At 56.8% G+C, this 11,877-nt stretch overlaps 1 protein-coding gene across 1 annotated transcript; it reads left to right on the top strand.

Annotated features, from left to right (window-relative positions):
* Positions 1-6,514: 6,514 nt before the first annotated feature.
* Positions 6,515-7,024, top strand: LOC139437361 (basic salivary proline-rich protein 3-like). The gene has a single exon (XM_071211085.1). The coding sequence runs from the start codon at positions 6,515-6,517 to the stop codon at positions 7,022-7,024; it is 510 nt and encodes a 169-aa protein (XP_071067186.1).
* Positions 7,025-11,877: the final 4,853 nt, after the last annotated feature.

Raw genomic sequence — 11,877 nt, 5'->3', positions numbered from 1 at the left:
CAACCGCTGGGCGTGGAGTAGGCAGGATGAGGGGAGGGCTTGACACCGAGCATTCATCTTTAGGTTCAAAGCTTAGAAAAGAGAATTGACAATTATTTAGCTTTTTACACAATCTTTGGGAAAATCTTCTGAATTCGTTTTTACAAATTGAGGAATGAATTCCTCCAGCAGCTTCTGGGCCCCTCCTAGAAATTAAATACTGTGCCCTGCCTGGTTTCTGAATACAAAGGGGAATAATGTGAAATTCCTGGAGCCCTGGCCCTCACAATCTAGGGCATAATTGTCAACAATGTGTGAGAAATCAGTGGGTTTTGCCCTCCGGAAGGTTTGAGGTTTTTTTGTTTTTGTGTTTTTTTTAAGAAAAGTTCTTTGTTAGAATATTTGCAATACTTGAATCTGACAAAGGGTTTATTTCCAGAATATATAATAAAATCTTATGATTCAATAATAAAAAATAATGTGTGTAAGACAGGCATTTTACAAGGGGATACGTGAATGGCCAACGTGCACATGAGAAAGTTCCTAACCATCATTTAGTCATCAGGGAAAAATGCAAAGTAAAATCACAATGAGCAATCACCACACGTGTTGGAATGGTCAAAACTAAAAAAAAAGGTTAACGATTCTGTGTGTCGGCAAGGGTCTGGGGCACACATTGCCGGGAGGGGAATAAAATGGAGCAACCACTTCGGAAATCACTTTTGTATCTATGATTCTCATGAAGGTAAAATAAGCAAGTGCTCTCTGACTGACGTACCTTCTGCTATGTAGTCAAGAGAAACGAAGATAAATGTGTACAAGAAGGTTAAAGTTGCTTACTCATAAGGGCCGCAAGCCGAGGAAACCGCGAACATCCAAAGACCGCGGCACAACCGTGTGATAGGATTCTCCTCAGAAGAGAAGGACCCACGGCCAGGGGCGTGCAGGGAGGAAATCACAGCGAGCCCCAGGGAGCTGTGCTGCCTGAGGGCCTTCCCACCGAGCTTAGCGCGGGCAAGGCGAGGCTCGGCGGGCGGGGAGCAGAGGGAACTCCCAAGAGCAGTGGGGGTTCATCTCAGCGAGGTCTGGATGACACCGCTGAAGGTTCACTGACATTCAGGACGCACACACTCTAGAGACCCGTTCATTTCACTGCATGCAAATTGTACCGCAATTTTGAAATGTTGATAATTATAAAGATGAGATAATTGGGGGGCAAGGCAGATGTGTGAGGACCCCCACCACAGCAATGTCAAAGCAAAGCAGTGGAAACAACCCAAATCGGGAATAACAGGCAGGTTACATAAATTAGGCTATAATGGAATTCTCCATTTTTGTGGCATATTTCTTTTTAGAATGTAACGTTATACTCTTGCATCTATCTGCCTTCGAGCGTGGACTCCTTGAACCTAGGGGACGTCCCAAGGACGGATGTTTTGATAGTCTGAAAATCAAACATTCTGCCCCAATATTCCTAGAAATACACGAACAATTTGTTTTTAAGCTTTGGGACTCTGTCTGTACCCCCCCACCCCACGCTCTTTCAACCTATCAAATGCCATTTGTATGGGGCTGAGGTCCCAGAGAGAGAGGAAGGAGATTCGCCACCAGGTTTGCAGGAGGGACGGGGAGATCCCAGCCCAGCAGCCACGTGGGCTGGAGGGAAGAGCTTCAGGCCCGACACTCAGCAGCCCCCCGGCAGTGCTGCGGCCTCTGGGAGGCCAGGGCCACCGTGTGGCCTGCAGGGTCAAGGAAAGCCCCAAGCGCGGGGCCAGAGTGGGCTCGGGATGCCCCGCCTCCCCGTGGGGCCGGAGCAGGCTCAGGGGTTGTCGTGGGGAGGGGGCAGCCGCGAGGGAAGCAGTGGTCTACTTCGAGCTGGTTCTGTTAGCCGGGAGCTGTGCTGTCATCTCTCACTCCCACAGCGCCCACAGAGGCAGAACAGTCCATTTTAGAGCCTCCAGCCACTCCACGAGTGGCCCAGCAGCGTGGCTGGTGGACGTGGGGCCTCCTCGTCTGCCCTGCTCCCATCTTCCCACCCCAACGCTGGGAAAGGGCCGCGATCCCAGAGGGGCCTGAGATTGCTGGGGAGAAATGCCCAGGAAAGGCCCTCCCCCCAGGTCCCCCTGCCCAGATTGGAATGTCCCCCTGGGATTCCCCAGCAGCGCCCCCCTCCCTTGCCTCGCTCCCGGGGCCTCTGCCTCGTCGTGGGTGACTCTTCCCTCACCATCCGTTAAGCACCACCAGCTGGTGTGGATTATGTGCCAAGAACCAGCTGGACAGGCCCTGCCGGGGCGTCCACGGTCTGCGCACACAGACCCCCGCGCAGGCGGCGGTGATGGTCTGGGTTAGGCCAGACGCCCTCCCTGCCGGTGGAGGAGGGGGCAGGGCGTTCGGGGAAGCGGGCCTGGGTGGGCTGGCACAGGGCACGGCCGCTTCCAGGACTCTCCAGATGGGGATTCGAGTCTGGACACGTAAATAACGTCTTGCTGATCTCTCCAGTCTCCTGTGGGTGAGCCAGCACGTTCCCAACAAGGGAGGCGGGTGGGGGGGGCATCTCCAGCCCCCGACACTGCCGTGGCGCAGCCTTCTTCCAGACCTCACCCCTCGGTGCATCCCCTGGTGGCTCACACGACACGGCCAGCCCTGGGACAGGCCTGCCGGCCCACACGGCCTCTATGGAGGCCTCCTGGAGGCCTGACGCTCCAGGCTCGGCCTGCGAACCTTACGTAATCGGTCAGCAAGCATGTCCAGCTGAGGAAGAGGCAGGGAAAGGAGCAGGCTCTCGTTCTGCAGCTGGGCGTGTTGTCCACCGTTCGTGAACATGATCTGAGGGTTTTAATAAAATACCCACCACCCCGACCTCACAATCCGCCACGGGGAATATCTCCTATAGGAATAAGAAGGCAATTCCAGGCAAGAATTCGTGAAGACCGTTATCGCAGTTTGATTTTTTTTTAAGATTTATTTATTTATCTCTCCCCTCCCCCCTCCCACCCCGGTTGTCTGTTCTCTGTGTCTATTTGCTGCGTCTTCTTTGTCCACTTCTGTTGTCGGCGGCACGGGAATCTGTGTTTCTTTTGGTTGCATCACCTTGCTGTGTCACTTTTGGTTTCGTCATCTTGCTGTGTCAGCTCTCCGTGTGGGCGGCGCCATTCCTGGGCAGGCTGCACTTTCTTTCACACTGGGCAGCTCTCCTTACAGGGCGCACTCCTTGCGCTTGGGGCTCCCCTACGCAGGGGACACCCCTGCATGGCAGGGCACTTCTTGCGCGCGCATCAGCACTGCGCGTGGGCCAGCTCCACACGGGTCAAGGAGGCCCGGGGTTTGAACCGCGGACCTCCTGTGTTGTAGACGGTCGCCCTAACCACTGGGCCAAGTCCACCACCTGCAGTTTGATTTGTAGTGTGGAACTGGAAACAACCCAAATGTCCATCAAGTGGAAAGCCTGGGCAAATTGTGATACATCCACACTGTAGACTACCACGCAGTTATTAAAAGGAATGAGTTTCACCTGGTACATGGAGGGATGTCTGTTGAGTTGCAGAGTAACACGAAGGCTACTATTCTGTCTTCATGAGAGCAAAAAAATAAAACCCTCAAATATGCAGCTATGGGTTTTATGGTCATTAGAGACCCGAGCGGAGGGGCACAGGGCAGACTGTTGCTAGGGTTTCCGTACTTCCTGGTGGTGGAAACAGGTTGGGCCATTTGTCACTCTGTCACAAGCACGTATTACTTTTGTAATTTATAGTTTAAATATATCTAATGCTTCCAAATGGGGTTGTACATAGGAACTCTATTTTACATGTTATGCATGATATGTCTGTAAACCTAGAGTTTCTCTAACAAAAATATTAGTGAAAATATCTCTACTAAAATTATATATATGTGTGTAATTTTTAAAAACTTCCAGTTATCTTGCAACTTGGGAAGTTGGAGATAGAACTATTAGCTTGGTGCAAAAGGAATTGTGGTTTCAGACCATGAATTTTAAATCTTTATAACTAGGCTCAAACACATCTTTATTAAAATAGGAAACATTACAATCACAACACTTTTGCCAATGAGAAATAAGTTTGTTTATTCTTGTAGCATAAAAACCCACACTTCAGGATTCAAAGAACTCTTGGAAAGCATTTTCTGCATCCTGCAGGTTTTGCAAAAAGTTTCTGAGATGCTTGAAGAAGTGGTAGTCGGGGGGTGGGGTTGGGATCGGGGGTATACGGAAGCTGGTTGGCAAGAGGTCAGGTGACTATGGCAGATGAGGCAAAACTTCATAGCCCAATTCGTTCAACTTTTGAAGCGTTGGTTGTGCGATGTGCGGTCGGGCGTTGTCATGGAGAAGAACTGGGCCCTTTCTGTTGACCAGTGCTGCGGAAGGCATTGCAGCTTTTGGTGCATCTCACCGATTTGCGAGCGTACTTCTCAGGTGGAATGGTTTCGCTGGGATTCCGAAAGCCGCAGTGGAGCAGGCGGGCAGCAGACGGGCAGCAGACAGGCAGCAGCCACCAGCAGGCCACCAGCAGCCACCAGCAGCCACCAGCAGGCCACCAGCAGCCACCAGCAGCCACCAGCAGGCCGGCAGCAGCCACCAGCAGCCACCAGCAGCCACCAGCAGCCACCAGCAGGCCATCAGCAGGCCACCAGCAGGCCACCAGCAGCCACCAGCAGCCACCAGCAGCCACCAGCAGGCCACCAGCAGCCACCAGCAGGCCGGCAGCAGCCACCAGCAGCCACCAGCAGGCCACCAGCAGCCACCAGCAGCCACCAGCAGGCCGCAGCAGCCACCAGCAGGCCACCAGCAGCCACCAGCAGCCACCAGCAGCCACCAGCAGGCCGCAGCAGCCACCAGCAGGCCACCAGCAGCCACCAGCAGCCACCAGCAGCCACCAGCAGGCCACCAGCAGCCACCAGCAGGCCACCAGCAGGCCACCAGCAGGCCACCAGCAGCCACCAGCAGCCACCAGCAGGCCGCAGCAGCCACCAGCAGGCCACCAGCAGGCCACCAGCAGCCACCAGCAGGCCACCAGCAGCCACCAGCAGCCACCAGCAGGCCACCAGCAGCCACCAGCAGCCACCAGCAGGCCGCAGCAGCCACCAGCAGGCCACCAGCAGCCACCAGCAGGCCACCAGCAGCCACCAGCAGCCACCAGCAGGCCGCAGCAGCCACCAGCAGGCCATCAGCAGGCCACCAGCAGGCCACCAGCAGGCCGCAGCAGCCACCAGCAGCCACCAGCAGGCCACCAGCAGGCCACCAGCAGCCACCAGCAGGCCACCAGCAGCCACCAGCAGCCACCAGCAGCCACCAGCAGGCCACCAGCAGGCCACCAGCAGCCACCAGCAGGCCACCAGCAGCCACCAGCAGCCACCAGCAGCCACCAGCAGGCCATCAGCAGGCCACCAGCAGGCCACCAGCAGGCCGCAGCAGCCACCAGCAGGCCACCAGCAGGCCACCAGCAGGCCACCAGCAGCCACCAGCAGCCACCAGCAGGCCGCAGCAGCCACCAGCAGGCACCAGCAGGCCACCAGCAGCCACCAGCAGCCACCAGCAGCCACCAGCAGCCACCAGCAGGCCACCAGCAGCCACCAGCAGGCCACCAGCAGCCACCAGCAGGCCACCAGCAGGCCGCAGCAGCCACCAGCAGGCCACCAGCAGCCACCAGCAGCCACCAGCAGCCACCAGCAGCCACCAGCAGCCACCAGCAGCCACCACAGAGTGACCAAGCCCTTTTTTAGGTACAAGTTTGGCTTTGGGAAGCGCTTTGTCGCTTCTTCTCAGTCCAACACTGAGCTGGTCATCGGTGGTTTTCGTGTAAAATCCACTTTTCATCACACATCACAATCCAAACAAGTGGCTCGCTGTTGTGTAGAATAAGAAAAGACGACTCTTCAAAACAATGACTTTTAAAAATTTTCGGTCAGTTCATGAGGCACCCACTTACAAGCTGTTTCACCTTTCCAATTTGCTTCAAATGCTGGACAGTAGATGGCTGATGTGAATCTTCGGTAACTCCTCTTGCAGTTGCGAGGATCAGCTTTGACGACTGCTCTCAGCTGGTCCTGGTCAACGTCCAGCAGCCGGCTGCTACACCCACCTTCAAGGATCTGTCTCCTTTGCAAAACTCCTTGAACTCCCACTGCACTGTACGCTCGTTAGCAGTTCCCGGCCAAATGCGTTGTTGATGCTGCGAGTTGCCTATGCTGCTTTACAACCCATTTTGAACTCAAATAAGAAAACCACTCAGATTTGCTTTCTGTCTAACATCATTTCCATAGCCTAAAATAAATATAAGGTAAATTGCAAGTGATAAGTCATTAGCAAAAAAAAAGGCAAGAAATGCACATTAAAATGATGTATAACAACCATATTTATTTAAGAATGTATGCCAATACCAAACAACGTAAAACCGCAATTACTTTTGCACCAGCCTAATAGATGCTGAAAGGTCAGATACAAAAGCAGATTTTAAAAAATAATAACCTTTAATGCGGGGGGAGGGGGTGGTCAGGACACAGAAACACTCGTAACCCCACGATGACCGAGGGACAGAATCCACCGCCTCGCGTGGGCCCCCGCCGAGGGGGCCAGCAGGCCTCCAGGAAGGCGCGGTCCCGCCTCGCGCGCGGCGGCGACCCAGCGGGGCCGCCCTGGAACGGCGGGCCGGGGGCGGGGTCGGCCGCGGGCGGGGCCTCCCGCGACGCGCCACCCCCCCGCCCACCCCCGCAGGCCCCGCTGCCCCTCGTCGCTGCGGCCCGGGCTGGAGGCGGCCGGTTCCGGAAGCCGAGCAGGGGGCGCGGGAGACCCCGCGCCCCACCCCGCGGGCCCGCAGCCGGGGGCTGCGCTCCCAGGAGGAAGGCGGGCGCGCCCGCACGCACCGCGGCCTGGCGGGGGCCCCGCGGCCCCGCACGCGCGCCCCACCCGCACCGCCCCCGGCTCCCGAAACGCAGACCGAGCCCTTCGCGACGCCTCCCCGAGCCAGGCGCGCGGCCTGGGGGCGGCGCCGGGTGGAGAGCCGGGGGCGGGCCCGCCGCCGTCAGCCTCTAAGGAAACCCCGAATCCCCTCCCGACGCGCGGACCGTAAACTTGGCCGCTGCAGGGAGTCCCACGCCACGGCAGGAGATGAGCGGAGAAAAAGTGATTTATTTCAAACTGCTATCGCGGCGCCACCTCCTGCCGGCCTCCCTCTGCTTGGCACTGGAGGCGCAAAGGGGAAGATGTCCCAGCTCGAGGGACGTCCGGTCTGGCCAGAGATTGTGCAGCCGGCCCCGTAGCTCTCTTGCAGTGGACTGTGCAGGCCGGGAGTCCCCCCGAGGCCGGTCGGTGAGCGCTGGGCCGCAGGAAGCCTGGAGGGGAGGGGGCTGCTGAGGGCCCCAGGTTCCCGGGACCAACGGAGGGGACGGGCACCCAGGACCCGGGCAGCCGGGCGGGGGTCTTCCGGGAACCGCACGTAGCTCTGAAAGGCAGAAGGGAACTGCTGATGGTCTGGGGTCTTGTTTTTTATTGAGAGATGAGAAAGGGGCTCAGAATCAAGTAGTTTCCCTGCTGTGTTGGCCCAGCTCTTCGCCCCACGCCCCAGGCAGCTACCTCTGCTGAGAAAGGACTGTTGTAAGGCAGTGTCTTACTGAAGGATCTCAGGCCGAGCAGTAACGGGATCAGACTTGCCTTTGGGAAAGGTCACTGGAGAGCGGCTGTGGGAGCTGGGAGGGAAGGGACCCCGAGGTGGGTGGGTTCTCCAGGCTGGGAGGGAAGGGACCCCGAGGTGGGTGGGTTCTCCAGGCTGGGAGGGAAGGGACCCCGAGGTGGGTGGGTTCTCCAGGCTGGGAGGGAAGGGACCCCGAGGTGGGTGGGTTCTCCAGGCATGCCTGCAGGCTGAGCAGAGGGAGCAGAGCAGGTGGAGGGAAGGAGGAGACGAGTCACGAGGCGTGAGTCACGGGCTGCTGAGGGCACGTCAGATAAGGCCCCAACTAGGAAGCGCTGGTGACCCCACCAGTATCTCCCGGGGTGGAGCCAGAAGGGAGGTCTGAGTGAGACGTGAGAATTCAGGGAACAGAAGTCCCGAAGAGTCGGCTCTCACTTTTGTTTTAAAAAGCGCGTTTGTGGTGATGACGACGTGGGAGAGCACCAAGGTGAGGGCAGAGCTGGCGGAGCCGTCGCCTCCTCGGGAGCACAATTCTGAGAACGTTGGTACTTTTGTTTTCTAAAAACATGTATAGAGTCAGGTGCCGCCTGACAAGAATGCAAGTGGACTCAAGAGCACAGCGAATGGACACAGAGGCAGACAATGGGGGAGGGGGAGAGAAATAAGTAATAAAAAATAAATCTTTTTTAAAAAAGCATATATAACTTGAAATTTCCCCTTTTAATCACATTGAAATAGTTCAGTGCTGTTAATTCCATTCACAATGTTGTGCTACCATCACCACCACCCATTACCAAAACGGTTCCATCACCCAAATCAAAATTCTATACATGGGAGGAGGGAATGAAGAGTTACACCTTTATTTTTTATCAGGAAAAAAAATCAGTCAAGTGAAATATTTTTAAGTTAAAAGTAAGTTGGGGCACATTTGACAAATATTTTGTGCTTGAAGCTACAGTCTTTCCTAACTGGTATACACATTGTATAAATAATAGAGAAAGCGGCGGACTTGGCCTAGTGGTTAGGGCGTCTGTCTACCACATGGGAGGTCCGCGGTTCAAATCCCGGGCCTCCTTGACCCGTGTGGAGCTGGCCCATGCGCAGTGCTGATGCACGCAAGGAGTGCCCTGCCACGCAGGGGTGTCCCCCGCGTAGGGGAGTCCCACGCGCAAGGAGTGCACCCTGTAAGGAGAACCACCCAGCGCGAAAGAAAGTGCAGCCTGCCCAGGAATGACGCCGCCCACACGGAAAGCTGACACAACAAGATGACGCAACAAAAAGAAACGCAGATTCCCAGGCTGCTGACAACAACAGAAGCGGACAAAGAAGATGTAGCAAATAGACACAGAAAACAGACAACTGGGGTGGGGGGAGGGGAGAATTATAAATAAATAAATCTTAAAAAAATAATAGAGAAATATGAATTATTGTATGACTCACAAATATGAAAATGAAATTTAAAAAACTAAGGGCTAAGGAAGTAGAGAAGAACAAGTTATTCTAGGAGCTTATTTGGGAAGAGAAGTGGGTCTAAAGGGAGAGATTTCTGGGGATGGTATGGAGCTCAGTGGTTGAGCACCTGCTTCCCATGCACGAGGTCCTCGGTTCAATTCCCAGTACCACCTAAAAAATAAATAGGGAAGCAGATTTGGCTCAACTGATAGAGCATCCACCTACCACACAGGAGGTCCAGGGTTCAAACCCAGGGCCTCCTGACCCGTGTAGTGAGCTGGCCCACGTGCAGTGCTGATGCACACAAGGAGTGCTGTGCCACACAGGGGTATCCCCCATGTAGGGGAGTCCCATATGTAAGGAATGCATCCCGTAAGGAGAGCTGCCCCACGTGGAAAAAAGTGCAGCCTGCCCAGGAGTGGTGCCACACACGTGGAGCGGTGACACAGCAAGATGATGCAACAAAGAGACACAGATTCCTGGTGCCACTGACAAGAATGCAAGTGGACACAAGAACACACAGCAAATCGACACAACGCGGGGGGAGGGCTGGGGGGATGGGGAGAGAAATAAATAAAGAATAAATCTTAAAAAATAAATAAAGGGAGTTGTTTCTGAAAAGGAGCCAATGAAAGCAGCTGCTAGCCTAGTTTAAAGGCATCTAGTAGGTGCTTTTTCGCATCACCTCCACTCTGAGAGGGGGGTAATTAACACTATGTTCAAGACCCTGCATCTAAGAAGTATATTCTTTTTTTTCTTTCCCCTCCCCCCAGTTTCTGTTCTCTGTGTCTATTTGCTGTGTCTTCTTTGCCCACTTCTGTTGTTGTCAGCAGCACAGAAATCTGTGTCTCTTTTTGTTGTGTCATCTGTGTCAGCTCTCCGTGTGTGCGGCACCATTCCTGGGCTGGCTGAACTTTCTTTCACGCTGGGCGGCTCTCCTTACGGGGCGCACTCCTTGCGTGTGGGGCTCCCCTACACGGGGGACACCCCTGTGTGGCACGGCACTCCTTGCGTGCATCAGCACTGCGCATGGGCCAGATCCACACGGGTCAAGGAGGCCCGGGGTTTGAACCGTGGACCTCCCATGTGGTAGACGGACGCCCTAACCACTGGGCCAAGTCTGCTTCCCAGAAGAATATTCTTGGTGCCGGTTAAAAATAGACTCGTGGGCCCACCCCAGTGGGTGGAGTCAGGCTCTAAGAGGAGAGGCCCTGGAAACCAGGAGCCCAGTCGATTCTTTTTTTTTCTTTATTTTCTTTTAAATGTTACATTAAAAAAATATGAGGTCCCCATATCCCCCCCACCCCACTCCTCCCACATCAACAACCCCTCCATCACCGCGGCACGTCCACTGCACCTGGCGAATACATTCTGGAGCATCCGGGTGATTCGTCGGCTCTGGCCGCGCGGGGAGACCGCCTTGCACCCTGCTGCCTCTCGGGAGCTGATATTCCGCGGAGGATTCCCTGCTGGAGACGGGCTAAGGAAGGGACGCGAGGGAGGCGGCAGGGATCAGCTTTGAACCGCAGAAGCCACAGAGGGCCGCCTCTGGGTCCGAGGGGAGAGCACAGGAGTCCAGGCCAGCACGGCCCCAGTCCTCCAGAGCGACAGGGGGGCAGCAGCGCCGCCGCGGTGAGCTGGCGACGCGTGTGCAGCAGGAGGGAGGGAGGGGTCCTCCAGGGAGAGGGGCAGTGTCAGGAGCACAGCGGCCCACACAGGCGGCCGAAGGCTGGGAGGACGCGCGGTGGGGTGCAGGCGAGGGGAACCCCGGAGCAGCGGCAGAGAGGTGCGGCCAGCTGGGTTTCCAGAGGTCAGGCGGACGAAGGGGAGCAGGACAGGTCTACGTGGTGAGGCCCCGGGCGGGAAGAGGGTTAGAGCTGTGAACTAGGGCGGGTTTGGTGGCCGGAGGGAGGATTCCCGACCCGAGGAACGAGGTAAAAGAAGTGGGCAGGCCAGGCGGGGTGGTAACGGGGTGTGGAGGGAGGAGGCCACCTGGAGTAGCACCCAGGCAAACCTGGAGTAGCACCCAGGCAAAGCACGCTTGCCGTTGAGAATCGGCAGCTTGTTCTAGAATTCGAGAAAGCCAACGGGATGGCTGGGGCTCATGGGCAGTGGTGTCTACGCATAGATACGGGATTTACAATCCGTGAGAATGTTGGACCTAGATAAGCCGACATACTTGTGCGACAAGAGATAGAACCTGACAGAGGGACGGGGAGGCACTGAACAGTCCGGAGGCCCTGAGTGTGCACCGGGCGCGCCAGCGCTCAGGATTCACGGGGCGCGATTCAGCACCGCTGGTGGCACCCCTCGTGGTCGCGCCTCTGCCTTGGAAAGGCACAGGGCGGCTCAGGCGGTGGGCGGGCAACGGGCCCCGGCTCTCCCCATGGGCGGGTGCCCCCCTCCCCCATGAGCGCCACCCCCACCCCTGCTCGCCCCGGTGGGCAGGTGAACCTCCCCCCGCTCTCCCCGTGGGCGGGTACCCCCCCCAGGCTCTCCCCCCACCCCTGCTCTCCACATGGGTGGGTGTCCCTTCTGCCCCAACTCTCCCCTGTGAGGGGGTGCCCCCTGCCCTGGCTCTCCCTGTGGGCGGGTCCCCATGTCCCCCCCCTGCCGGCTTTCCCTCCACCCCTGCTCTCCACATGGGCGGGTCCCCCCGTGCCCCAACTTTCCCCCATGAGGGGGCGCCCCCTGCCCTGGCTCTCCCCGTGGGCGGGTGCCCACCCCTCCACCCCTGCTCTCACCGTGGGCGGGTCCCCCCTGCCCCAACTCTCCCTGTGAGGGGGTGCCCCCTGCCCTGGCTCTC

This window comes from Dasypus novemcinctus, chromosome 22 (genome assembly GCF_030445035.2).
Source record: "Dasypus novemcinctus isolate mDasNov1 chromosome 22, mDasNov1.1.hap2, whole genome shotgun sequence".
In the NCBI taxonomy this organism is placed as follows: Eukaryota; Metazoa; Chordata; class Mammalia; order Cingulata; family Dasypodidae; genus Dasypus; species Dasypus novemcinctus.
The sequence above is the reverse complement of the archived record's forward strand: the minus strand, read 5'-3'. Positions and strand labels throughout refer to the sequence as shown.